This window comes from Lates calcarifer, linkage group LG21, assembly GCF_001640805.2.
Source record: "Lates calcarifer isolate ASB-BC8 linkage group LG21, TLL_Latcal_v3, whole genome shotgun sequence".
Taxonomy (NCBI): Eukaryota; Metazoa; Chordata; class Actinopteri; family Centropomidae; genus Lates; species Lates calcarifer.
Window position 1 is genome coordinate 4,439,705 of NC_066853.1, and position 26,619 is coordinate 4,466,323.

The 26,619-nt window shown below is 40.5% G+C and overlaps 3 protein-coding genes across 8 annotated transcripts; 2 read left to right on the forward strand and 1 right to left on the reverse strand.

Annotated features, from left to right (window-relative positions):
- The first annotated feature begins 330 nt into the window (after positions 1-330).
- ilvbl (ilvB (bacterial acetolactate synthase)-like) lies at positions 331-6,376 on the forward strand. The gene is made up of 14 exons (XM_018698936.2): positions 331-781; positions 1,295-1,496; positions 1,751-1,878; positions 2,051-2,301; positions 2,606-2,705; positions 2,820-2,917; positions 3,136-3,272; positions 3,502-3,636; positions 3,839-3,953; positions 4,051-4,220; positions 4,382-4,452; positions 4,537-4,608; positions 4,901-5,006; positions 5,160-6,376. The coding sequence occupies exons 1-14, from the start codon at positions 668-670 to the stop codon at positions 5,336-5,338; spliced, it is 1,878 nt and encodes a 625-aa protein (XP_018554452.1). The 5' UTR covers positions 331-667; the 3' UTR covers positions 5,339-6,376.
- A 2,624-nt stretch (positions 6,377-9,000) lies between these two features.
- On the forward strand, positions 9,001-19,147 carry fam118b (family with sequence similarity 118 member B). Of its 6 annotated transcripts, none has more exons than XM_018698929.2 (8): positions 9,001-9,144; positions 10,074-10,163; positions 10,357-10,666; positions 15,416-15,643; positions 16,433-16,561; positions 16,723-17,020; positions 17,964-18,029; positions 18,330-19,147. In XM_018698929.2, exons 2-8 carry the CDS (start codon positions 10,081-10,083, stop codon positions 18,341-18,343), a joined length of 1,128 nt encoding a protein of 375 aa, XP_018554445.1. In that variant the 5' UTR covers positions 9,001-9,144; positions 10,074-10,080; the 3' UTR covers positions 18,344-19,147. The 6 variants fall into 6 exon arrangements, with proteins under 6 accessions (XP_018554445.1, XP_050921681.1, XP_018554442.1 ...); XM_051065724.1 differs by having other exon boundaries at positions 9,002-9,144; positions 10,414-10,666; XM_018698926.2 differs by having other exon boundaries at positions 9,003-9,312.
- A 117-nt stretch (positions 19,148-19,264) lies between these two features.
- Positions 19,265-26,156, reverse strand: srpra (SRP receptor subunit alpha). The gene is made up of 15 exons (XM_018698923.2): positions 26,043-26,156; positions 25,779-25,916; positions 25,379-25,462; positions 25,059-25,222; positions 24,575-24,735; positions 24,304-24,466; positions 24,046-24,196; positions 23,798-23,916; positions 23,595-23,716; positions 23,411-23,497; positions 22,571-22,743; positions 21,695-21,908; positions 21,364-21,527; positions 20,769-20,867; positions 19,265-20,623 (listed from the first exon to the last, which is right to left on the reverse strand). Exons 2-15 carry the CDS (start codon positions 25,899-25,901, stop codon positions 20,495-20,497), a joined length of 1,953 nt encoding a protein of 650 aa, XP_018554439.1. The 5' UTR covers positions 25,902-25,916; positions 26,043-26,156; the 3' UTR covers positions 19,265-20,494.
- Positions 26,157-26,619: the final 463 nt, after the last annotated feature.

Here is a 26,619-nt window from a genome sequence, read left to right on the forward strand (position 1 = left end):
CCAAAAGCTTGTCCTTTATTTAAGCGACGCTCTCACATTCAGAAAAGACACCTAACCCTCATACAGCGTTGTCAACGGCACTAGAAACAAAGCCAAGTAACCAGAAAGGAAGTCGTCTTTTCCTTCACAATAAAGGTACAATATTTGTCAGACTGTGAAATGTAGTCGTGATTCGCAGAAAATAATAGGTACATAATATATATATTTTGTCGTCTCTGTGAATAGATGAATGTCTGCATGCAAATTATTTCGGATATATTTAGTGAAAACTAAATACGGGGATTTATTTTGAAAAGCCAAGGCGGAAACTGTTGATGTAGTTCTAGCTGAATTGACCTGTAAATAAATCCGCTGATGTTCCTGTGTCGGCTCCAGCAATTGCGGAAAGAGCACTCGGTCATTTTCAACTTGCAGAAGAGTCGACTGCATTCCCTTAAAAGCCTTTCTCCAGGGACTTCTTATTTAGCTAATTTCACAGTGAACGTAGTTGTAAAAATTACGACTTTTGAAATGAGTGTATAGCAGTTAGGAGGAGCAGCTCAACAGTATCTTAGCTTAGCCCTGAACCAGTGAGCTGCTGAACTGGACGAGTTTAGAGAAGGTTTGGATATTAAGTTTAGCTAAGTTGAGTTTTTACACTAAAGTTTTTTTTCTTTAGCATCCTAACATGGAGTCATTTGGAGCCATTGGAGCCGTTCTTGGATGCTCTGCGGGCATTGTGGTGTGTGGGCTTGTGTGTGCAGCCTACAGACTTGGCTTATTCTACCAGTTGTTTCACAAGGTAGGTTTTCTCAACATTTGAATTAATCTCCATGTTTTTCTTTCTCCTTCCTTTTTCTACATGCAATATATTTTATCGCAGTGTATCGCACAGATCAGTTGCAGCAGATACCCTTGCCTGCATTCTCTGTTCCCACCTGCGTTTTGCAGGTTGTTACAGGTGAAAGGTAAAGCCGGACACCGTTAACATAAACTTTAACCAGCCTTGTGGTTTTCTAGCACAAAGGCCATCACAACACCCAGGCTGTCAGTGGGATTGCACAAAGCCCAGAGGCACATCACATAATGCAAGCCTGACAATACTATGTGGTTATTGTGAAATATGAAAGACCGATGGAGTGAAGAGATTGTGTGACAGGTGACCTTTAGAGGGGCCCATTACCTCACAATGACAGTTGTTTATCAGTAACAGAGCTTTTTCCCCCCTAGTTTAACAAATTGTTAATTCTAATAAATTAGTGAAGTAACAGGAATCATCTGCTTAACTTTTCATCTCTCCCCTGACTCATCTCAGACTGAAACAAAGAGTCCTCGACATGGTGGCGAGAGCGTGGCAGAGGTCCTCCGCGCCCATGGGGTCAAGTACGTTTTCACTCTTGTGGGTGGACACATCTCACCTATCCTGGTGGCTTGCGAGAAGGTGGGCATCCGCATTGTGGACACCAGACACGAGGCCACTGCTGTCTTCGCTGCTGATGCTGTAGCAAGACTCTCAGGTGCAGACTTTTGTTATAAAAACAGATGTGTCAACACATATGACAGTGAATCTTATTTGAAGTCATATCATGTTACCAGCTGTTATGGAGAATATAGGAATTGGGCGTGTTGTAGCTTTGTTAAGGTGTGTTACTGGTATTGCAAACAGTCTGGCCCTGCAATAAGGTTAGACAGAATTATCTGAGTGTCTTGTTTATTATGCTGAGTATGTTGTGAGTGTGTTTTTTGGATCTGTTCCTTGTCTTTCCACCAGGTACTGTTGGTGTAGCAGCGGTGACTGCTGGCCCAGGCCTCACTAACACAGTGACAGCAGTGAAGAATGCTCAGATGGCTGAATCTCCACTGCTTCTCATTGGGGGAGCTGCTGGTACACTACTTCAGGTGGAGTGGATTTATATACTGACACAAATATGATGTGCAGGTGAAATAAAATAACAGAACAAAATAGTTATCAGTGTGGAGCAGTGGGTATGATAGACCTTTAAATGCATCATGCTTAAACTATTCTCAGCTACAGCCTCTAACCTCTCTGTCAACTGTGTCTGTGTTACAGGGAAGAGGAGCGTTACAAGATATTGACCAGATGTCTCTTTTCAAGCCGCTGTGTAAGTTCTGTGCCTCCATCAGAACTATCAGAGAGATCGTGCCTACGGTCAGGAAGGCTCTGGCCATCGCCCAGTCTGGAACCCCTGGTCCTGTTTTCATAGAGTTCCCCATCGACACACTCTACCCCTTCCACCTGGTATCCAAAGAGTTTGGGGTTAAGAACCCTCCCAAAGGCCTAATGGGAAAAATCGTCACATGGTATGTTATCAGCTTGGCTTGATGATACTGAACATGTATAATAAAAATGATGAATGGAAATGAAATCATACTGTATAAAAACAGATATTTGAAATTACGCTGATATGATGTTGATATGAACAACAAAAATTAGCAGCTTTATAGGCACATTAACTGCTGTGTTGTTACACAAAAATAAATAGTCTCTAAATAGGAGCCCACCATCTTTGGATCTGTTATTCAACTGTGATTTTTACATTTTTTTTATATTATTTTATATTATTATTTAATATGTATAAAAAGATTGTGTGTGACTTCCCACAAGGTACCTCAACAACCACCTCATGAACCTGTTTGCTGGAGCCTGGGAGACCAGAGATGTGTCTCCGCTCCCAGTCAACATCCCACAGGCCACAGATGATCAGGTAAGACTGCTCTTATTTTCAAAGATTTGATGCCACTTACATGTTCTTGTTAATGTTCATGTTTTTAGTTAAATTTAAATGTTATGCTCTTTTTCTTCTCTCAATACAAATCAGGTACAAAGGTGCATAGAGCTGGTGAGTCGAGCCAAGAAACCTGTTATTCTGCTGGGCAGCCAAGCAACACTACCCCCAACACCAGTCAATGACGTCAGGTAAAGGACAATGTCTTCTTTACTTTTCTATCCTGTGTCTTGCTGTTTTTCCGGCACTCTACTAATTGTCTTCTCACTGATGATACTAGAAATGTTAATCCACAAAAATTTGTTCTTACATCACATTTTCCTTCAGACTTCCAGTAGCAGAGAGAAGTTGTTTTATAATGTCTCTTAGCAATTGTCATGTGATTCAGAAATGTTTTCCTGCTTTACAGGAAGGCATTGGAGGACCTGGGCATCCCCTGCTTCCTAGGGGGCATGTCTCGTGGCATGCTGGGTAAAGACAGTCCCATCCACATCAGACAGAACAGGAGAGATGCTCTGAAGGAAGCTGATGTGGTGGTCTTAGCAGGTCAGACAATTTAAAGTTTGAAAAAATGTCATGAAAATGTAAAATCTGAATGAGTGATTATTTTCGATACTTTTTAAAGTTTCAAAGAATAACAGCTGTTCCTGGCTGAAGTAACAAACTCTGGAAGTTGTTCTGTGTTTGTTGAAATAAAGTTAGAGGTTGAACTGTATTTATAAAGCAGCTAATAGAGTTCCAAGAGAAATGTTAACATTGTGTGTTGTGTCTGCAGGCACTGTGTGTGATTTCCGCCTGAGCTACGGCAGGGTTCTCAACAGACGAAGCAAGGTCATCGCTGTTAACAGGGACAAGACACAGCTGCTGAAAAACTCAGATATGTTCTGGAAACCAACCATAGCAATTCAGGGTATGTTCACAAACTGCCATCATCATCCAGGTTTATAAGTCAAGCCATTTTAGATCTCTCTACACCATTTAAAAAACAATTTGTCACTTCAATTTCTTCACTGATCACAAACAAACTTTTTGATGTTGATTTGTACTCCTAAGGGTTGGCTTGTAGGTCAGATATCCTAATATCTAAAATATAAATATTGGGTCTATTTTAGGTGACGCTGGTTCATTCTTAGTGCGGCTTTCCAAGGGCCTGAAGGGCCACCGCTGTCCAGAGGAATGGCCTCAGAGTCTTAAAGTAGGAGATGTTACCAAAGAAAATACAAACCGGTAAGCATCAGTTAGTGTAATATTAATGCAGTTGCAACTACACTGTCACTACAAAATAATTTCTCCATCACATGAACCAGAGTACTTTAAATTTCAGGGCTAAAGCTGATGAAAAGACAGAACACCATCTAAATCCATTGAAAGTCCTCCACTGTGTGGATGAGCTGATGTCAGAGGACAGCATCATTGTTGCTGATGGGGGTGATTTTGTTGGAAGTGCTGCTTACATAATGAGGCCAAGAGGACCAATGCGCTGGCTCGATCCAGGTAAGACCCCACAGATAAAACAAAATTCTGTTCATGAAAAACTGTCTGTTTGGGTATTAAAATGTCAGAGAGGGGGGCTTGTAATTTGTAATGTAATTGTAATTAATCATGCTTTATTTGCAGTCATAGTGTCATAACTTTGCTGTTCCTCGTTTCTACAGGAGCCTTTGGGACCCTGGGAGTTGGAGGAGGATTTGCCCTGGGTGCAAAACTGTGCCGGCCTGAATCTGAGGTGCAGTATTAATTCACAGATTTCTGAAAGCACTGATCAGTGTTCACTCTGCATGAATGAAATACTACTTTGTGTGCTTTTCAGGTGTGGATAGTGTATGGTGATGGCTCCTTAGGATACAGTGTTGCAGAGTTTGACACGTTCACTAGACACAAGGTAAAGTCACCCGCACAATTATGAGGAACATTCATCCATGAACAACTGTTTTATCCATAACAAATGTGAAACAGTTGAATACATATCACAAGTAAGACAAAGTAGTGTTAGATTTGAAACAATGTTGGCCAGCCATTAACAAATAGAGCACTACTAGAGTAGGTAATTGAATAAATGGAAAAAGTAATTTAGATTCAAATTACTTAAAAATATACACAAAGTTTAGGCTTTTTTAGCTTCTCTTTAGGTTTGTTTTCTTCTGACATTCTACGTTTTATTCTTTTTATCCCAGACACCAGTTATAGCTGTGGTGGGAAATGATGCATGTTGGAGTCAGATCTCCAGAGAGCAGGTTCCCATCCTTGGCAGTAATGTGGCGTGTGGCCTTGCATTTACAGGTACGTTTTTTTCACAAGATGTTGCATGGTTGCTGTGCTTGTTGAATGTGCACAGATAAAATCTGACACACTGAACAGAATTGGTTTATCTTTATGTCTAATATCTGGGATGTAGCTAACTGGCAATTTGTATTTTCTCCCCCCTTTTTGCAGACTATCACACAGTGGCTGATGGTTATGGTGGTAAGGGCTACCTTATAAGGCGTGAGGACGAGGACAGGCTAAGCGACATCATCGGACAGGCTCAGAGGGAGACAAAGGAGGGCAAGGCTACACTCCTCAATGTTCTTATAGGGAAGACCAACTTTAGAGAGGGCTCTATCTCTGTTTAGAGCAGCAGTGTTAATATTGTTAAGCTGTGCCCTGACCAGACCTCTGCTGATCCTTTGTGCCCTTAAAGCCATATTTCACTTTGATAAGAGGAAATGTCTACAGTAAGCTGATCTCCTACAAGAGTTCAGTTACGATACTACTACTTACTCACTTACTTCCCTCATCAGATTAGCCACAAATCATTACTAGGAACGCATCTGCAAAAAACAGTCATGACTATTATTATATTATTCATAACCATTTAATTTATTACTATATATTTATTTTAGTTATTATCTATTAAGTTCTACTTATACTTAAAACATAGCTGCAGATCCACCAGCCTAGAAACTAAAGCTTTTATTGTGCGTGCTGCTTTCAGGGTCATGTTCTGCTCTTTGAAAGACAATTGCTGCAATTTAAGAAGGGAAAGACAGAAAAGTAAGAAACTCTTGCTTTGCTGAGGGATTTTACTTCTTTGAGTGCTCGGGGTGGGGGGGTGTTAGATGTTTGACCTTTAACCAGCCTATTATAACTTAAATATTTCTTGCAAATAAACCAGTGGCAGAAAATCACTCTGCCTGAGAGAGAACATCGGTTTAAGTTATCAAACGTGACCAGTATGCCTTTTCTCCTCGCCTTTTTAAGGGGATACATGAAATCTTACAGCTGTGATTTCCTTTATCAGTTGGAATAAAAATTTGTTGAGTGGGAAATATTTTTTGAATGTTGAGATTGACAAATGGTATGCCTTTTAATGTTTGATTGTATCTTCAAAGACATTGATATGTTTAGATTGAAAATGTGTCTGCTGATTCGGTTATGTACTTGATATTTAACTTGTATGCAGTGATGTGGGCTGTCATTTAAAATATGCCTATACACAATATGTATTGCACTATAATTCTAACTTATTTACACACTTGGTGTGTGGGTCATCTCACTCCAAAATGTACTGCTGTTTTATTGGGGATTAATTTAGGGGATTGAGGGTATGTTAAACTTTTGATCAAAAAATATTACTTTGGATTAATTCTCAAATAAACTGGAAAACGACATGGGTCATGAGTGAGTTTTGAATGATCTAAGCATAGACTGGATTGTTGGTACTTTTTGAGTTCAATAAACATCCACATTTTTTTTTTTCCCAACAAAGCACTGCAACCATACGGTCTAACCATAACTTTCATTACTTTCTCCATCTCTTGTCAGTTACAGTGTTTAAATTCAGTATTAACTATCCTGGGTTAACACAGCTACTGAAATGTTATTTTTTGCTTTAAACATTCAGGGACATTGACAGCTGCTTTTGTTAAACTTGGCCATTTAGTTTGAAATACTGTTGTCACATGACAAGGTTATCTCGTTTAGACATCGTTTAGATTGAAGACATTTAGTCCTTCACACAGCTCAGATTCTGTGCAGCAAAAGCATTAGAGCTCTGTTTAATATTGTTAACACTTGTAATGTACGCACCTCTAACTTTAAATTAGAGTGCTTGTGTCCTAGCTACAAAAGGAACAGTAGAAAACCCAACCAATAAATGTACAATATGTATCTTATATTAATTCAACTTTTTCACATCAATAATGAAACACAACATTGCAGCATCCAGAAAGAGAAAAAAACAAATCAGATATCACAAATTAAAATCACATTAGACAGTCTCATTTGATAGTCCTGAAACCAGTGTGGGTATGGATGCAGGTGAGAGTATGTGTGAGTCCATAGGGGAACAGTCACATAACGAAAGTGTGAATGGGAAAGTGAATGCAATTCAGTCCAGTTCTGTTCAGTTCAGTTTGTATGTAGGTATGTGTGTGAGTGTTTTTGGGTAGAGAGAGGGAGAGGGAGAGCAGGAATGTATTCAGGTGAGCATGGGAGAAGCCAGGAGAGTTTGGGTTGTGAAGGGGACTTATCTGAGGGTGGATGGTTGAAGTGTCCTCTGACCCAGAGAGAAAAGCCTCAGAACCAGCAGGACAGGTCCAGCTGCTCCAGGGTTCCCATTTCTCCTCCTACAGTCCTGGTTCCATTAATTCAATATTCCATCTCAAACTTCCTCAGATCAGATCCATGTTACTAGTCCTCCTTTCCTTTTTTTTTCTCTCACATTTCCTCTTTTTCTCTCACTCCTCCAGTTATCAAACCTCCTTCCAGTCTCTCCTTTGTTTGAATTTCCCTCCTACTCAGCTCCCAGGTGTGACTCCTACTTGTACCTTTTCCATCCCCCTCCTTTCCAGCATGTCATTTCCTGTTTCCTGTCAACCCCTTTTCTTCCTGCTACACACTTCCTGCTATTGGAACTTCAAATCTAACTTTAAATCTAAGAGGTGCAAGACAGAGGCCTGTTTACAATTCTATTATAAAGTTTGGACTTTCTATTCATGTCAGCAGCACCACTTGCTGATGGTACTGAGGGTAAAAGCTTACGGTATGTCTGATGCACAGTGTGCAAGTGGGCCCACAAACTATCAGCACCCAGTTGGTCTCAGTTGCGGACAGTGGTTTAAAATGCTATCACGTATTGCCTCAACTTTGTGAAGTCACATGCAAACAGAATATACTATCTCCACATCAGTTATCAATAAAATATTTGACACAAGAGGAGCAGACCAAACACTAAAAGATTTAAATTATGCATGTTTTTGAAATGAGGGGCTGTGACCTTTGCCACTAATACTTCCAAGTGCAGTTTTCATTTTGAACAGGAGATGGCAGGCTAGACTAATAGTAGTGTTACTTAAGTTGCCTATGCTGACGTGTTCCTGTTTAGCATAAGTTATGGAGAAAAGAAACATATGTATAAGGGGAAACCAACAGGCCATCTGGGAAAACACCTGCTGCTGGGAGTATTGGTAAATGCCAGGTTTGTTTGATTCAAAAACAAATTAGTGTTTATAGGTTTACTCTGAATTATGGAAACTGTGGCTTTTAATTAAACAAGTATAAAATTGCATGTGGGCCTTGCTGTGGTTTCTGATACCATATAATTTTACTTTATTACACACACTATGATAATCATATTCTTTAATCATGCAACCTTGAACACAAAGACAGATTTATTCTGCTCTGATGTTTTCTGAGTGATATTACATATCTGATTCCACGTTAGAAAGTGAAAAGTGGTGTCCAAGTGCCTCCAAAGTTTTACAATCTAATAATTATGACAATTTTAATCATTACAATAATAACTACAACGACAACGGTTTATGGTGTAAAAAACTGTTTGTACATCCACTGTACTGTATATTGCTGTCTGTCTAGCCTCTTGACCTTGTTCGACGTCACACAGTTACAAAGTCTCTGGGTTTTGCTGCATTCAAGTACTCTTTGTAAATTTGCACTTCCTAACTTTGAAATAGTAAAAAGGTGCTTTGTTGTTTTGTAGTAAAAATAAAGTGATCTCCATATACTACACTATAATATGTGCATTGTATTATTCAAGAAGGCACTACTCAAACTCCTGAACTCTGTTAAATAATAGTGTGAGCAGATTCTAACTTTATTGTCGACATAAAATATCATAATGACTTATACCACATTATACATTAATTATAAAACATGTTTTTTCTGTCATAGATGTTCGCTGTTCCTGCTTATTGTTGATATTTATTTTTATATAGGTTTTGAATGAGAGTGATGCATGAGATTGTTTATTCGGGACATTGAAGAGTAAACAGTTATTCGTAGAGCACCTGAAGGCATCATAAGACCGAGCGCACATCACTACATGCGGTGACTTCAACCACGCCGTTAAACTCAAACACAGACGGCAAATGTTTAGAAGAGAAGCCGGGGGAGTCGAGAGCATTTCTGCTGTGCAGTGGTACCCTGATAGCATTATTAGCTTAAAAAGATTGTTGATTAACAACGGATATATAACGCCGTAATTACTCAAACCTTATCCTTAGAATGACGAGCAACATAGAGGCAGTTTCGGGCTTTTAACAACCTCCGGAGCTAACGGTAGTTCAACTCGAGGTGTTAAGTCAACGTAAGTTGGGTGTAGTTGTTGCGTTATTCATTGGTGATACAGTACCGACGCTGACGTTAACTCATCATCAGGTTAGCATTAGTCAACACTATCAACAAAAGCTACAAGCTCCAAAGTCAAGTCGATTTCCAACATATTCAGCGTGGCTCACGTTAATACCAAATCGACTTCGCTGACTTTTAATCAAAAGGATTTCTACTTGAACAGAAACAAACACTGGACATTAACTTACCTACGTCAAGGTAAGGTGACAATGGTCATGCTAGTTGACGTTGCCTTCAACGCTGACGCTAACAAGTAACGTTTTATCTGTTTTGTGAAATATTACCGTTGGTATCGCCTGAGATATTAATGTTATTTTTAAAGCTCAACTTCGGCAGTTTCCCGTTCAACGAGGAAACTGCTGAAAGTTTTCCCCGAACAACAGCCTTTGGTAGGATTCCTACAGGTGCCAGTAGCATATGACATCAGACAGGGTGTGTTGCCAGGAAGGAAATTATAAATTATTTCCTGTTTGTATATTTATAAGGACAGAGTTAAGCAAGACAAGTTGAAATAACATTTGACATGACAGGGATATGTCAGTTGAAATTCCCTATCTGACGTGATTCCAGAGGGATCATGGTGTTCAGGAGTGAAGCTTCATAACTAACAGTCAACCAACAGATATGTGTTGCCTGTTGTTTGCCAAAATAGTAATTTCTGAGCTTATTTTACCAAGCCTTTCAGAGGTAACGTGGTTCATCATCTTTGTGTTTCAGGAGCTGAATGGCCTCTGTTGTAGCAGTGAAAACTGAGAAGCGACCTGCGGCTGATTCTCAGGATGCAGATTCAAATGCAAAAAAGCCCAGGTAAGCTGAGGTGCTGCTCTGGAGCCAGCTGCACACTAGGCACATAACCCATTCATTAGTTTTGTCAACAGGCCTGATTTTAAATATTTATTTTCTTGAGTTCCTAATTTTTTGCCGGTATGTAGGTTTTAGTTTCACACTGCATGCCAAGTGTGCTTGAAAATGGTTTGTTTAACCTTCATGCTGTTGGAAGGATTTGGGAAGCACCTTCCTTGGAACCGTCATCACTCAATCTCTGCCTGCCCCAAAGGAAACTGCTGCCCAGCCTGAAGACCAAGCGAGCCCCTGAGCTTGTCCTGGTGATTGGTACAGGGGTGAGCTCTGCAGTCGCCCCTCAGGTTCCTGCTCTGCGCTCCTGGAAGGGCCTCATCCAGGCATTGCTTGATGCAGCCAATGACTTTGACCTGCTGGAGGAGGAGGAGAGCCGGCGTTTCCAGAAGCACATGCAGGAAGATAAGAATTTGGTGCATGTGGCCCATGACCTCATTCAGAAACTTTCTCCGGTAAGACCGCCTGAGCCTTTTTCCTTGCCTCTCCTTTCTACATCACCCTGTTGCACATGTACAAACACATGGCAGACAGACTGCCAACTCATTGTCGTTTCCTCAGCCAGTTGTTTCAACTTCCATGGATTGAGATAAGACATCTTAGCCTTATTCATTATCGCTTGTATCGCTTGTTCATGGAACTTCTTAGAAATTTTGGTCAATACAGACTCTTTAGTCAGTTGATGTTGAATCAGTCACATGTGCAGTGAGCAGGCTGTGTTTTCTGTTTTGCATTTATTGGTGTTTCTACAGGGCTCCCTGAAAAAAAAACACTGATTAAAGCAGGCTAGCTGACCCACATCAGTGTTTTCTTTTCTAACCCTTCCTAGCTTTCCTTAATCACGGCTTACAGCATATTTCCAGCATATATATGGCATACAAACCTGCATCGCACTGGTTTTCTGTGCACCAAAAAAAGTAGCAGATAGCTACGATTATAGAGTAGTTTGGGTAGTCTGGCCACTGATGTTTCAGTTTCATCAACAAACCACAGCCTACATTGGTAAGAACTTCCCAAAACTGTGTTTGGTGAAGCACTGCCAACTTTTAAATGTTACTGTTATTCAGTCTGGTGTTCACTTCGTTCCTGATAACACATCAAGATGAAAGTCTGATATGAAACTTCTGCTTTGATATAAGAGACAGAACCCAACCCAACACCCAGCTTGTAGTGTGGACATCCCACAAATTTGCTATAAGTAAATAAGGCAGCATGATTGATCATATTAAATGGCAGTTTGGATTCATACCTCTGTGCAGTCTCCCTCTTTGAATTCATGCATATTTGTATCAAAAAGGAAATCCTTTCTATCACACCAAGCATTCTTTATTTCAAGGCTGCATCACACCATGTGACAACAGAGAGGACAGAAACAAAAATAAATCTAACTTGTGCGAGAGAGATACTAACACAGTTAAAATGAAATAAAGAGGATGATATGTCAGAATCAAATAAATCTTAATGGTGATGGTGAGGAAAAAACACCAGTTCTGATCATATCTGGATTTCCAGATAACCCAGGTCTCTTTCTGTCAGACAAGTCTGTTCTGGAACAGGACTGGCAGATGGGAGCCTTGACACGGTTTGCCTCCTGTGTTAGTCATGTCTCATCGCACCTTTGACATTGATAAAACCCGCTTTGTTTCAGCCCTCAGCCTGTTGTCACAAAGGGAACAAACAGCGCTTTTATGGCTTTATCCATTGCGTTTATTTCAATCCACAGTCGTGCAGACACCAGCCCACTGCTGCTGGCTAGAGACACAGCGTGATCGAGCTTGCTGAGGAAAAAAAACAAGCATAGAATAATGTGAACCAGCAGCCCCCCTCCCACCTCACCCCAGATTTTCCGTTCAGACAGAGTTAAAGCAACACCCAAATAGCAAGCGTACTGTAAGTTACAGCAAAGGCCATGAGCAATTCCATTCACATAATCCATCTGTAAAAATATCTCTTTCTGTAAAGGGTGCATGTTAGCACTATACCTCAGTTGATGTGGCTATTTGAAAGAATTGAAGAGAAAATCCAATTGAAAATTGAAAGAATTCCTGCACGTGTCATTCAGTGTTTGCCCCAAGGCACACAGCTCTATTCAACATGGAATTCACTTATTCATAGACTGTCCCCAGTCATGGTCAAATCACACATTAGAAACTCATTGAAATCTTCCACATAGAAACTGTGTACTCATTGTTCCACTTAAATGTAAATTTCACTGTTTATCATTGTAAGGCGTCTAGTATAAACTGACTGAAAATACCTGCAGAAAACTGAGGCATATGAGGGTGTGAGAGACCTGCTGCCAGTTCCAGTTAATTCCAGTAAAAGTGGGGTTGGGAGAGTTTAACCCACTTTTCATGGAATTGTGTATCAGATGGATTATGGTGGTCTGCAGGCACACAGTGTCAAGTAATGAGGATAATCTGAAGTTAAAACCCAAAGAGAATGTTTTTGTCATAAATCCTCTTACACCTGGGCAAAAATGAGGCTCATTACAACTTGGCTGAGAATTTATTTATTCAAGCGAGACATGTAAACACTGCTGTGTTTAATTTAGATTTTAATGCGTATTTGAGACAGACTATGTAGTGAAACTGATTATTAAGAAATATAATCTAAAGCCCCACTATGTATCTTCCTACCAGATGAAACTGCTCTGTTTTTCCCCCAAATCAATCGCCAATGTGAAATGACCCAGAACTGCCTGTGGTTTAAGATCAATCACTGTATTATGAGCATTTTCCAGTGGCAATAGACTAGTGAAAAGGCAGCATGTCTTGTTAATATTGTTACACCTACTGTATTGCAGCGCTGTGCATATGTTTACAGCAGGGCAATCAAGAATTAACACAAAACTCTGAATAAGGTATATTTATGGAAATTAATCTATTAGTTTAGGATGAATACTTAGAAGCCAGTTTACTGGCACTTAATTTTGTTATTACATAAGTCATGAGATGATCCAAGGACACAGTGATCAGGATGGAGGCTGTAGACACTAGATGTGGATAATGAGCTTCTTCCTGTGGAAAGGACTCCCACTGTTTAGCCCATTAGAGCTGTAATCTCTGGAAGCCAGTGGAGCATTTCCCTGTGCTAGGATCACCTTGGTCACTGCACCTACTGCACTACCCTTTGCTATTCTTAGCTGCCCGACTCTTCCTGCCTCTTTTTTCTCTCTTTCTCTCTCTCTCTCCTCTCTTTTTCAACTGCCAGGTAAGGGTGAGCTTTAAACCACACAGTCACAGCCCATAGTCTCTTTGCAGATTCAAGTGATGTGAGAGTTGCTACTTGAGGAGCTGTGGACAGGATCAAGGAGGGTGATGGAGTGTTTTGTCCTTTAGCAGATATTTTGAAAACTTGCACACATCTGACACACCCCTAAAATTCACACTTGAGAGTAAATTAAGACATTAACATTAGAATTCCTGTAAATGGTTGTGCTAAGGGAAATTTGTTGAAAGCATGTTAAAATGCTACACTGTTGCTTTAATTTGTCATTTTCTTCTGTGTTGGTGGTAGCAGTTATGCTATGGTTCCACCCTGCTCCTAAATTCATGCAAAAAAAAATCCCCATTAACATTCAACTGTTGCATAACCTGGGCTCAAATGCATGCATTTATTTTAAGACACATCATTTACACCTGGTCAGGTCACATGGCGTGATAAGTAAAACTGTGTACTGGAGAGGTTTCAATCCCATTAAAAGGCTGCTTGTTGTCAGCTTGTGAAAGTACACTTGACATCACAGTTGCGGTAATTTCACAATAGCTGTTATTTAAGTTTTTTAATATGAAATACTTCTCCAAAAGATAATACAGTAATTGTGCTCATGTTCAAACAAGTAAGATGCCATTTCCAGTGACTGTGGAAGTGAAACACTAACAGGACTCTCATTAAAAATGATATTTGCCACAGATGTGATAAACATATTATTTCTCCCACACATTATTTTATTAATTCAATCTTCAGTCTGCACATGGCATTTTAGGTTTAGGCTATGGCTCAATAAGTTCTGGACTCAAAAGCAGACATAGTAGCTGGTTGTGGCAAGTAAAGGTAGTAAGTAAAAAAGTAAAAAAAAAAGGTAATAAGATGAGAGGATGATGGGAGATTTGTGGAACTCAGACGAGAACATATTAGAAAAAGCTTCAAGAGATATAAACTCAGAACTAATGAGATACTGAGCAGCTGAGAGTCAAATACCACTGAGATGACAGAACAATCTGGCAGTGACTTAAAGGAGAGCTTCTTATACTGGTAGTAATTGCTTAATGAGTTGCAGGTGTGGAGATGAGCCAGGTGCCGGTAAACCATGCCACACCCTGAACACATGCACATGCACCTACACGTGCACACACACACATGCATACATAGACACAGACAAACCAGGGAGGAGGAGACACAAGGGAAGACATGAGGGAAAACACAGATGTTTCAATGTTTGGCATTGTTGCCTCACACTCATTATTACTGCTAAAGCAAGAGGGTTATGGGTTCAAACCTGCCAGCTGGAGTCCTTCTGTGTAGAGTTTACATATTCTCCCTGTGCCTGTGTGGGTTCTCTCTGGGCACTCCAGCTTCCCTCCACAGTCCAAAGACATACAGGTTTGGTTAATTGGCATCTGAATTTCACGTGAGCCTAAATGGGTATTTGTCTCCAGCCAGGCCTGTGATCAACTTGCAGCTTGTCCAGGGTGTACCCTGCCTATTGCCTAATGGCAGCTGGAATTGGCTCCAGCCCCTAGCTAATGGGCGGATAATCTGATATTTCTTTCTTCTGTGAAAAGTTAGAGGCTGAGGTTTTATAGCTGTTTTACATTGCAGCATGAGTGAATGTCTTCACAGCCCTTTGTACTTCAGATCTTAGATGTGACACTTTCACAGGATTAGCGCCTTCAGTGATCATTGTTTATTTTTATTATATGAGTTATGAGTTATATGAGTATGTTAAGTTCCTTTTGCCTAGATAACAGTGCTGGTTGGTCACTGCATTTCCCTTTCCAGCTGTTATCATGCTAATTCAGTGCTATTTAAAGACACAATGGATTTGTCCTTTTGTCTTGTAAATTATTAAAGGTATTTTCTGCAGTAATATTACCATAACTCTCAGTGAATTTGAAGTATTCTCTTATTTTTATATTTGCATTTATGATAAAAAACTATCCCTGACATCTCATGTCATAATTTTTTTTTTTTTTTTACAGAGAACAGGCAATGTGCGATCCACATTCTTCAAGGACTGCCTATACGAGGTGTTTGACGATTTGGAGTGCAAGATGGAGCACGCAGGGAAACATCTACTGCGCTCAGTGTTACAGTTAATGGAGAGCGGTGCCCTGGTCCTCACTACTAACTTTGACAACCTGTTGGAGATATATGCAGCTCATCAGGGCACCAAACTGGAATCTTTGGACCTGACAGATGAGAAGAAGGTAAACAGTGCTATGTTATGCTATGTGAAATGGCATTGATTGATTTATTTCCTGCCTCAATACATCTGAGTCAGCTTCTTTTTTTTTCAAATGAGTGCAAAGGTCAGTAAAGCATGCACTGAAGCGAATACTTTCTGCTATGCCAAGCTCAGATTAGGAGATTTAAATATTGGCGTCAGTTGTCGAACGTGGGAAATCACAAATAAATCCACATGAATAGTACAGACTGCACCCTGCTGAGCATTTGGTTGATTTGACTCCCTGCACAGCCACATTTACATTATGATATTACCTCTCGGCGAAGTTCCTTGTTGGCTGGTTTTGGAGAAAAATAGATTAATGCTTTGGCCTGAAAAAGCCTTTTGTCTCTTGACAGGTGGATGAAGGTTAAAGTTCTAACCATTACTCAGCTGCTGTCAAATTTTATAGATTGAACAATATTTGCTTTTGGTTTAAGACTGGGGTGAAGAGGAAGCGTGTGTTTTCCAAGTAAACATAGGTTTGTTTCCCCTTCTGACCAGTTTCTCCACAAAATCTGAAGTCATCCACTCATGTCATTTATGTCCCAGTTAATTCAAAGTTAGTTTGATTATTTGTTAAATAGAACACAAATTTGCAAGAATTGATGTGAGAGACTGAGAGGCCCATCGCCGTGCCTCTCAGTTCTGGTATTTATGCCTTGTCTCCATCACGGCTAATATCCTCTCACTGCTGTTCAGTGATTTTACACCCTGCCCAGTCAGAACAGGATTGAGTGCAATGGACTGTTAAGTGTGTGTGCATGTCTAGGTGTTGGAGTGGGCACAGGAGAAACGGAGGTTAAGTGTTCTACATATCCACGGTGTTTACACCAACCCCAGTGGTATTGTACTGCACCCTGCTGGCTACCAGAATGTACTGAGGAACACTGAGGTCATGGTGAGCACTGAAATTGTTGTTGACTTGTCGACTAATACTGTTACGTATCTGATCTAGGAATTTAGTGTTTGCTTAATATTTAAATTTGTAAATAATATGACTAGTTGGACTTGTTAGAAAAGGCTGTCTGTAATAATATATATTACCGCTGATTTCAACAGCGTGAAATCCAGAAGCTGTACGAGACCAAATCATTTGTGTTTCTCGGCTGCGGGCGCACAGTAGACGACACAACCTTCCAAGCTCTGTTCCTAGAGGCAGTCAAACACAAGTCAGACCTGGAGCACTTCATGCTTGTGCGGCGTGAGGACGTGGGTGAGTTCAAGAAGCTGCGTGACAACATGCTGGACAAGGGCATCAAAGTCATCTCCTATGGAGATGAGTATGCTGACCTGCCCGAGTACTTTGAGAGGCTGGCCAACGAGATCTGCAACCGTGATGTGTCTACCAACGGCTGGGGTAAGGAGGATGAAAGCTGATCACAGTCCACTTGCGTGCCTTTTTGGAGTGGAACATGTGCTCCAGCAACCCTGTCTCCTAGAAATTGAATTTATATACAACTATGTTTAAGGAAACTTAACTGGGACTGGATAATAGTTATCTTTTGTTGTAATATAATTTTCCTATTTCACAGATCACAAATACATTGATACTGAACTGATCAGTAAAATAATTAGACAATGTATTTGTGATTTGTGAAATACAAAAATTACGTTACAACAAAAGATAACCAGTCCCAGTAACAAATGTTCATTTGGACGTTATTTCTAGGAGACATGGTTGGTTCTTGAAGGCTTTTAACATTTAATTTTTGCCTTAGCTTGTAATGTTTAACATTTGTGGTAAGGTCAATCCATATTAAAGGGTCACACGTTTTAGTTGTTTACCAGTTTACTCATCACGAGAAATACTATGCAGCCCATGAAGAAAGCTTTCATATCATCTGTGACTGTGAAGAAGCTTTCCAAAGCTTAAAAAATAAATAACCCTGATAATGCCATAGGGGGCCAATGAAAGACACTGTTGAGTTGCATTATGGGTAATGTAGGGTCCAGTGTTTTTTGAGCTTGACCTATGCTAAGAATTAAATATCAAGATATCTCAGTTACAGTCTTAATTTTTCTTGTGGAATTTACTGTGTTCATCAAGTACTCTAGGTTTGTTAAATAAAAAGTCTTTGTAAATGATGGCTTAGAAAATCAAAACTTCATTTAAAACTGGCCTGGAAGCAAAGGCTGAGGCCAAGTTAACCTGCCATGTTATGTAATTTAGGGCATAAGTTGTAGTCCGTGGTCCTGGTTTTATGTCAGCATCTTTCTTGGAGAAGAAATTGTATTACAATTCAGAGGAGTTCAGAATGCGAGTTACCTGCATTTTATAACTCTCTTATCTCTATCTACAGGATCTCCCTTACAAACTGAGGAGGAGCAGCAGAATGGCTTTAACACACAGAAAAGCCTCCTTCAAGGTTAGGACTGAATGCTTCTCTTTGACTTCAGACAGTGGCCACTTGCAAGAGACATTTCCAGAGTAACACAATAAAGCCCTGTCCAAGACTCTGTTTTCTTACTGCATGCTGGAATAGATAGATAGAAAATCCAAATCTGTTCTTGATTTTCAATATCAAAAGACCTGCTGGTATTACTTTACACAAAGATACAACTGACTTTGCAGTATTGCATGCATGGCAGTCAGTGGCATCGTTTCAATTGATGCTCTTTGTTATTTAACTGCTCACTCAAGTCCATTCCTTCTCTCTTTGCCCCAGACTATCATTCCTGACAGGCACATGGTCGGGATCAGTATCAGTCATTTTTCTCCACAGCTCTGCCGAGAGATCTGTGTATTTCGAATAGTACACAATTCACTCAGTGGATTTAGGAATCCAGGAACATTATGGGCCATGGGAGACCTTAAAGCTGTTGTCAGTATTTTTCAGATGTTCTTTTTTCTTCCTTTCTATCAGTTTTCATTTAAAAGGGAAAGGAGAAATTTAAGTAAACCATGAATGCCAACACCTAACCCCACAGACCCCATGGTACTGTATTTAAATGTTGCTGAAACCTCAACACTTGCACAGTTAAATGCTAGTTTGAAGTATGCAGATGATGCAATGGTATGCTGCTTGGATCTGGACATACATTAAACAAGAATGCAGTTAAACAAACTGTATCACCATGACCCTATCTGCCCTGTAAGCTCCAACACACATCACATGCTTTAAACTGAAAACAAGTCTTGTTGATTTGTAAGGATTGTATCTGTCATGCTCAACCCTGAAACCAGGAAAACTTGATTTGCACATTGCTGGAAGGGGAATGGGAATGGTGGAAATAATTCTCAGTCATGGACCGTTACTTGGTTTTGCAAACGCATTAATGTTGTGATTCTGTCCTAAAATGTGAGTTCAGGAGAGTATGTTGTCGTAGCAGAGAGGCTCCCTGCCAGTAGCAATCACTTTGCCACTCTTGTGCTGAAAATAAAAATGTTCTTTGTAAGCCTTTTTTTGTATTTTTAATACTTGCATGTGTTTTCTGACATAGTATTTATAAGTACTATTTTCAAAATAAAGCTTTTGGTATCCCATTTGTCCTGTCATGTTTGCATGTCTAATGATAATTGAATGTACTGGAGCAAGTAATGGGGTTATAGACCATGTGTCTGCAACATATGACCAAACAAGTTCCACTTTACAGGCTGTCATAGCATATAGCAGCTTTATTTAGAAATGTTTACATTCTCATAAATTAGCTCAAATCCTCTGTATAACTCCTGAATCTCTCATATTGCACTACCACAAATTAAAGGGGGCTAGAGATGTTTAAGACTTATATTTCCTCTTAGAAAGAATAAATCATTGGGAAAATATAAATAAAAGGCCCACGGGACTTCAAATGCTCACACATAAAGTGGAGTCTGAAATCCACATACAACCTGTAAGAACTAAAAAATTAATTTACAAAATATCTTTCCACTTTTAATTAAACTAAAGGATTTTTTTCTCTTTTTCATAAAGTGAGGGATGGTAGTCTCCATTTTGTAATGAAAATGTGTTAACAGTGTGTTAGGTAGGTGAGGAGCTCTGGAAGATGACTTCATAGAACAATCTACCTGAAACTTATGTACCACAGTTGTTAGTGTGTTTAAGAGATGCTTCTGTACTTCCCTACTTGGCCTTGATTGAACCTGGTCTTTAGAACTATTTGTTTTTCCTTTTTTTAACAGGGAAGTACAGAATGCACTGACATGATACTTGATGAACTATATGGACTGTAAACAGTTTCAGAGCCACTCCTCTAGTCCAGAAGGAGTGGTTTCTGACCTGAACTGCCATGGTGCTCTTGATGGAGGACCACCCATGTAATGAAAGTGTTAACTAACAAGACAGGAGACAGATAGGCACTATGGTCACTAAGCTTTCCTCAGGCACAGGCAGCTGCTGAAATGTCACATCCAGCAAGCCTTCACGACCTGACCTCATTTACATAAAGAGGGGGAAAACTGACTGACAAAATGCCAGGTGGGGAATTTGTTTTGTAAGTCTTTACTGTGTAAACCAGTAAACTGATGACATTTACAGCCTAGGTCCGTTTAGTCAGCTAAAATGTCATTTGGATGTGACTTCATTGTTTCAAAACTCAGGCTGATCTGAGGTACTTTTCAATTTGGCCCAAAAGTTTAGTTATGTTGCAATGGGAGGCTCCTCTGGCTTCGATGCAAAATGATCTGTCTTTCAAAGTGCACACTTGTCCTTTACTGGGAGAATAAAGTCCTGTGCATGACATGAGTTCTTCATTTGATGCAAAGTAGAGAGGGCAGGACAGGCGGATGAGAAACGCAGGCTAGCAGGGCTGGAACATCTCACGGCAGTGTGGCAAAGGTATTGTTGGCTTTGTTTTGCGACGATGAATAAATAGCAGAACATGCGGCCACTTAAGCCTTCATGAGGGCACTGACCACAGCACGGGCATTGAGACTGCGCAGGTCGTTGTAGGTCTGCCCGGTGCCCACAAACACAATGGGTTGGCCTGTGATGTACGTCATGGAGATGGCAGCACCAACCTGTGAGCGAGGAGTGCTATCAGTTTTCCTACTGCTAATTATTCATAAGCTACACACAAATCACTAATTGCATCACAAGATCACACAGAGCTGACATCACATGATTAAAACTGGATAGCAATGCACAAAAAAAACATCAAAATACCTTGTCATCGATGGTATCAAATTTTGTGAGAACAATTCCATCAATGAGCCGGGGCTTGTCAGACATAGAGTGGTCTGCCAGAGCCTGATTGAACTTTACCTGATGACCAAAGCAAGAGAGAGGTGAGTCATTTGGGGGGTAAATTAGTAGGACAGAGTTAATATGTACAGCATCCATTTTCCATCTCACTATTTACAAAGTGTAGGGGAGGGGAAAACACACACATCCTGTGCAAACATGATGAGTGGTTAACAAGATGGCATATCACTAGAGCAACACTGACCTCTGCTGGAGAGTTTAATCTACAGAAATCCATTTCATCTGACAACATTTTCTTAGTTATTACTGTTAATGACTGCCTATTAGCATGAGCCTCTGGTCTGCTGCTTTCCAGGTATGTATGACCATGAAGCTAAAGCTGATTAAAAAATGTAAATCCCTGCTTCAGTCAGTACTAAGTTCTAGCAGCTGTGAATTTACATGTTTATTCAAGGTGTCCAGTAAAACTGACTTTCTTCTCTGTATCAGTCAACAGTTACATTTACTGTTAAGTTACGTGTCTTGACAAAAAGTTTGAATTTGACAGTGGCCTTACCAGCTGGTCAACTGCCTCGTTTCCCACCAGAGCCTCTCCAACAAACAGCACAAGGTCAGGCATGTTGACTGCAATAAGTTTGGCCAGGGCTGTCATTAGGGGGGCGTTGTCCTGCATACGCCCAGCAGTGTCCACCAACACCACATCAAAGGCCTGGTTGCGGGCTAAAGGGATGAAATGCAAATCACAACATCTCATCTTTACTGAGATACGCATAAGGTGAATCAACAAGAAAACCACTGCTGCTCACTCACGTCATTCTCTGCACTAAATAGAGCTAAACATTCTCCTATCAGTTAATAATAAGCCAACTAGGAAGAAAGTATTTTACCATAGGCAATGGCCTCCATGGCAATGCCAGCCGCATCCTTCCCGTAGCCCTTCTCATAGAGCTGGACTACTGGCCGCCCTCCGTGCTGCTCTGGAGGATGCAGAGAGTTCAGGCGGCGCTGATGAGTGCGGAGCTGCTCCACTGCCCCGGCACGGAATGTGTCACAGGCTGCAATCAGCACTGTGAAGCCATTCTCTATAAGCCAGTAGGAGATCTGGACCGAGACAGAGATAAGTTTAGTTCAAATGAAATCTGACATTTAAAAAGTTTACACTCTCAGGGAAGATATCCAACAGATAGAGCTGGGCAGATATTTACTAGCATTTATTATTTTTATATATTTAAAAATAGGCCCTTTTCCATATGACACATTTTGACTTGTCAAAGTGGAAAAAGCACAGGTCTAAATAATTGAGTGATGGCTGAATCCCATTTAGCTGCAGCAGATTAAATCAAAATGCTGTGAAATACAAATATTGTATCAATTTTTAATTACAGGGTTTTATTCTAAATCATTAACAAAAGCATTTAACATTTTAAATAGTCACACACATAATTTAATAACCTCCAGTGCAAGTCTTAGTAGACAGAGGTGGAATGTTTCCATCTAAAACTAAAATAACTAAATTAAATTAACTATTTTAGCTGTATAGACTTAAAAGTGTCAGCCTCAGTGTAGGCATTTTAACACAGGAAGCCCCAGAGTGAATTGTATCTCACATTCTACTAACAAAGCTCTACCTGACCACAAACTCACAAAACAAAACCAAACCCACAGAGTAAATCTCCAGAGATAGATAGAGTGCTTAATGATCAACAAACCACAGGGACAAAAGGGGGACTTTTTTGGGTTAGATGTCACTCTTAACACCTCACCTTGGCCAGGTTGGTGGACTTTCCAACCCCATTGACACCACAAAATGTGATGACAAAGGGCCTTCGCTGGCTCTGGGCCTCCATGACATCTCTCAGAATATCCACCCTTCGCTTGGGCTGCAGGATCTGCACCAGTGAGTCCTGCAGGGCCTGCTTTACTGTTGAGGCCACAGCTACAAACACACACACACACAAGCTCTTGATTATGTTATTGATACTGATTGTACACAGCAGCTCATGATGTGGGACCCTAATTCAGTGGTCACAAAGCACTTAATAAGGAACACCTGTACATCTGCTTATTTGTGCAATTACTGTCCAATCAGCCAGACATGTGGCAGCAGTGCAATGCATACAGTCATGCAGATACAGGTCAGGGGCTTGGATGAGATGGACAGAAGGCCGCTTCTACTCTTCCATGGGCCCACCCTGCCTAGTGTCAACAGTCCAGGCCAGTGGCAGTGGTATAATGATGTGTGGAATGTTTTTCTTGGCGCACTTTTTTTTAGCCTTTTAAACCAATCAATCAGGGTTTGAATTCCACAGCCTATCCGAGTACTGCTGCTAACCAGGTGCATCTCAATTTTCCCATCTTCTAACGCCTACTTCAAACTGGTTACATGATTATGAGCTCAGTGTACTTCATCCTGTGTTTATGAATCTAAGGGGAAGATCATATTTTAATCAATTTACTGTGGTAATCATACAGACAATGTTGGGAAAAATGCATTACTATAATGACATTACCATTCCCAGCATGCAGACTGGGCTCTTACAGAAGGACAAGTGAAGGCAGCAACAATACTGCATTATAACCAATCCTTGTGAAAGGTTACTTACTGGTGAATGTGCCCATGACTTTACCCTCCAGTTTTTTGGCTACAGAGTCACAGAGCTGGGAGGCAATGTCGGCTGCTACATTCTTTGCTATAGGACGATAAAAGAGAAGAATGAATAGCAGACAACCCACCCTCACATCTTGCAGAATAAAGACAGTAAGCGAGAGAGAGATGTGATATCATACCGATAAGGTGGTCCCTCATCTTCTCCAGCACTGGCTCCATGTCCTCACAGGTCAGGCTCTTGGAGCCCACCAGGCCCTTCAGCATCCCAAACATGCCCCCGAAACTGCCACCCTTTTTGGAGCTGAGAAGAACAAACACAGCTGGGTACACGTTCTTACATTTGAGACAAATATCTAAACATTATACCTTAACACTTTCTTACCTTGACTTGCTTGTTTCATTGACAACCACTCTCTCATCTTCCTCTCCCATGTCCCCTTCCTCACTGGACTCATAGTCCACAGGCAGCAGGTCTCCCTCCATGGAGCTCACCTGCATCCCCTGAAGCACACCCAGAACATCAAGAACTTGGCATCATGCTCTTAATCTGAACCATGTCAGTGTGACTAATACAATGTCTCGTAAGCTAGAAAATTCTTAGGGGTGGAGTGAAGGGAAGTGGGTACATACTGGGTCAATTTGTGCTTCCTGGTTTGATTCGCCACCATTGGGGGAACTGTCTCCATTCCTGACACTGTAGTCCAGGTCCTTGGTGCTACTACCACCCATGTCCCAAACACGCATTTGTTTCTCCCTTGGTTTCTGAGGCTTGGGAGACTTACTACGAGATGACAGAAAAAATAAGCAATTTAAAAAACGCAGTTAGACATTCTTTGCACAAGGGGACTGACAAAACATAAGCAAAATATATCTGTACCACTGACTTACCTAGGTTTTTCAATAGTTCCCCCCATGCGTTTGCGAAAGAATTCCTCTCTCTTCTTTTGTATGACCTCCTCAGGAGTCAGGCCCTGGTTACCATTCTCAACCATCTTCGGCCCAGAGGATGTGGCCTTGCCTTGATCAACTTTGGCAGGCTCAGCTGCAGGAGCTGGAGAGGATTAGAATATCAAGTCAAGTCAGGATTGGGACTGAAATTATGTTACACTAACCCTCTAGAGGAACCTATTTTAGAACAGCCAACTCCGACGGCACGTACCCTCCTTTTTGGTATTTTTATTCTTCTTGCCTCCCTGTCCCTTGCCTTTGTCCCCACCCTTTGTCTCAATCATTGACTTCACAGTTTTTTGGGATTTCTCTGACTCCTTAAAGGACCGCATGTAGGTGTGGGTCCGAGCTTTGCTGCTCTCCTCCGCCTCTCTGGTGGTAGATGATTGGCATGAACAGAGGGAGAAAGGTGTTGATTAGTGAGGCATCTTTGCTTCTTGTTGAAATAAACTCATTCAGCTTCATTGGTCAGTTTTTCATTATACATTATGATTCCACTTACAGTGGGAAAATTGAAAAGAGCATCCTATTTATCTTAATGCACCTGACTTCAACTGCTGTTTAAGTAAAATGAGCTCATGACTGGATCAGCCAAGAGTAACATACACTTTCTGATCCTTCATTAAAGATACAAAACATAATGGCTGAAGTTCTTCATTATATGAAATCACCCTCAGTGGTGAAACAGTCTTTACCTAAGAAGCATCTTGAAGTCATCCTCGAATTCAAAGTTGTTGTTGAGGAGCTTCAAAGCTCCCTTTTGCTCCAGCTCATTCTTATAACGATCCCTAAAATGAAGCTGGACATCATCTATGAACTTGTCCACATATGTCAACGTCAGGATCTTTTGAAAACCCACCTGAACAGAGACAGGAGAAAAAGAGAAGAGCCATGATTATTATTACAATATAAATAACATAGAACACAAACATCATAAATATTGGTCACGGATTTGCAGTCCACATCTCAGTGGTGTGATATTATATTTCAATTAGTGTGCAGTTGAGAGACTTACCACAAAAATCAGTTCAAACTCATTATCGAGCTTGTATTTAAGACTCAGGGCCTCATGAGTGAATGAATTGTTCCCACTTCGCTCCTGTAACATCACACATATCGTTGACATGTCAAGAGATCTTAACACACATGTCGTAGTTGATACGATTAGCTTTCTGTGTCTTCCTGGCAGTGCTAAAATTTTAGCTATGTCTCAACTATATCAAAATTCAGTTTAAAATCATAATAGGGTGATTATGTTGGCAATTCCCACGAGAAAAGTCGCTTGTTTTGTACACTAACGTTACGCAATAAGCTAACATTTGCTACCTATTAGCGTTAGCGTTAGCGGTCCGAAGCATGCCGAGATTTAAAAACACACAGCTGCCACAGGATTTCGACCCGTCGTTATGACTCACCTGAAGGATCACAGAGCGGATCAACGCATTGACAGGCCCCGTGAAGGATTCAGTGACCCCGGCTCCCTGAAAACACCACAACACTATCCCCCCTTTGCTGAAGATGGTGAAGAAATCTAGCATCTTGCCACCACGTATCTGGATTAAAAACACATACGCAGGGGGAAACAAAGAAAAAAAGTGAATCGAAAGCCCTCCTATAAATGAATGGTGTTGTAAGCCTTTAAAGTACTCGTGTCAAGTATTAAAACAATGAAATCTTACCAGATTATACTTTAAAAAAAATAATAAAATCCACCACCAGTGCAAAACTGTTTTAGACACGTCAGAAGCACAGCCAGGAAGTGACGTTAACTTCCGGAGGTTTTTTTCTTCAGAATTTCGCGCTTGCGTGTTTGTGATAGCGTAGTACAGTGAGTTAATGCAAATAAGTACGCTTACTCAGCTACATGAAGTACAAGTTGATATTAGTATTTCTACTGTCTCCTACTTCCTTCAGCTGTAGCTACTACATGTCAGTGGGAAACAGCCTTACATTTGGCGAGAGGCTGCTAACTACCACAGAAAAAACATGATCAACTTAAAGAGTCTGATGCTTAATTAAACTATACAATTGGAAAGTAAGCTCCAGTAGACTTATATTAGTTATAATAATCTGTAGTGTAACGATCACAGTGGCTATTTTTTCTGTTTTAAGTAGGCCTACTTATTTAATATCCTTGATATTATTAGCGTATTTAGCAGATTTTAAGATACATGTTTTTACAGCATTTTCAATGTATAACCTCTGTTTGCAATAGAGTGGTTTTTATTTTGTTGTACTGCTACTCCCTGTATGAGA

What these genes read in the sequence shown, in the direction of transcription:
- ilvbl (XM_018698936.2), top strand. Translation starts at nt 668, where the DNA reads ATGGAGTCATTTGGAGCCATTGGAGCCGTTCTTGGATGCTCTGCGGGC. An exon ending in TCTACCAGTTGTTTCACAAG is followed by an intron (nt 782 to 1,294) that starts GTAGGTTTTCTC and finishes GACTCATCTCAG; the next exon opens with ACTGAAACAAAGAGTCCTCG. An exon ending in ATGGGAAAAATCGTCACATG is followed by an intron (nt 2,302 to 2,605) that starts GTATGTTATCAG and finishes ACTTCCCACAAG; the next exon opens with GTACCTCAACAACCACCTCA.
- fam118b (XM_018698929.2), top strand. Translation starts at nt 10,081, where the DNA reads ATGGCCTCTGTTGTAGCAGTGAAAACTGAGAAGCGACCTGCGGCTGAT. An exon ending in TCAAATGCAAAAAAGCCCAG is followed by an intron (nt 10,164 to 10,356) that starts GTAAGCTGAGGT and finishes TGCTGTTGGAAG; the next exon opens with GATTTGGGAAGCACCTTCCT. An exon ending in TGTGTCTACCAACGGCTGGG is followed by an intron (nt 17,021 to 17,963) that starts GTAAGGAGGATG and finishes CTCTATCTACAG; the next exon opens with GATCTCCCTTACAAACTGAG.
- srpra (XM_018698923.2), bottom strand. Translation starts at nt 25,901, where the DNA reads ATGCTAGATTTCTTCACCATCTTCAGCAAAGGGGGGATAGTGTTGTGG. An exon ending in TCCGCTCTGTGATCCTTCAG is followed by an intron (nt 25,463 to 25,778) that starts GTGAGTCATAAC and finishes GTGATGTTACAG; the next exon opens with GAGCGAAGTGGGAACAATTC. An exon ending in AGGAAGCACAAATTGACCCA is followed by an intron (nt 23,917 to 24,045) that starts GTATGTACCCAC and finishes GGTGTGCTTCAG; the next exon opens with GGGATGCAGGTGAGCTCCAT.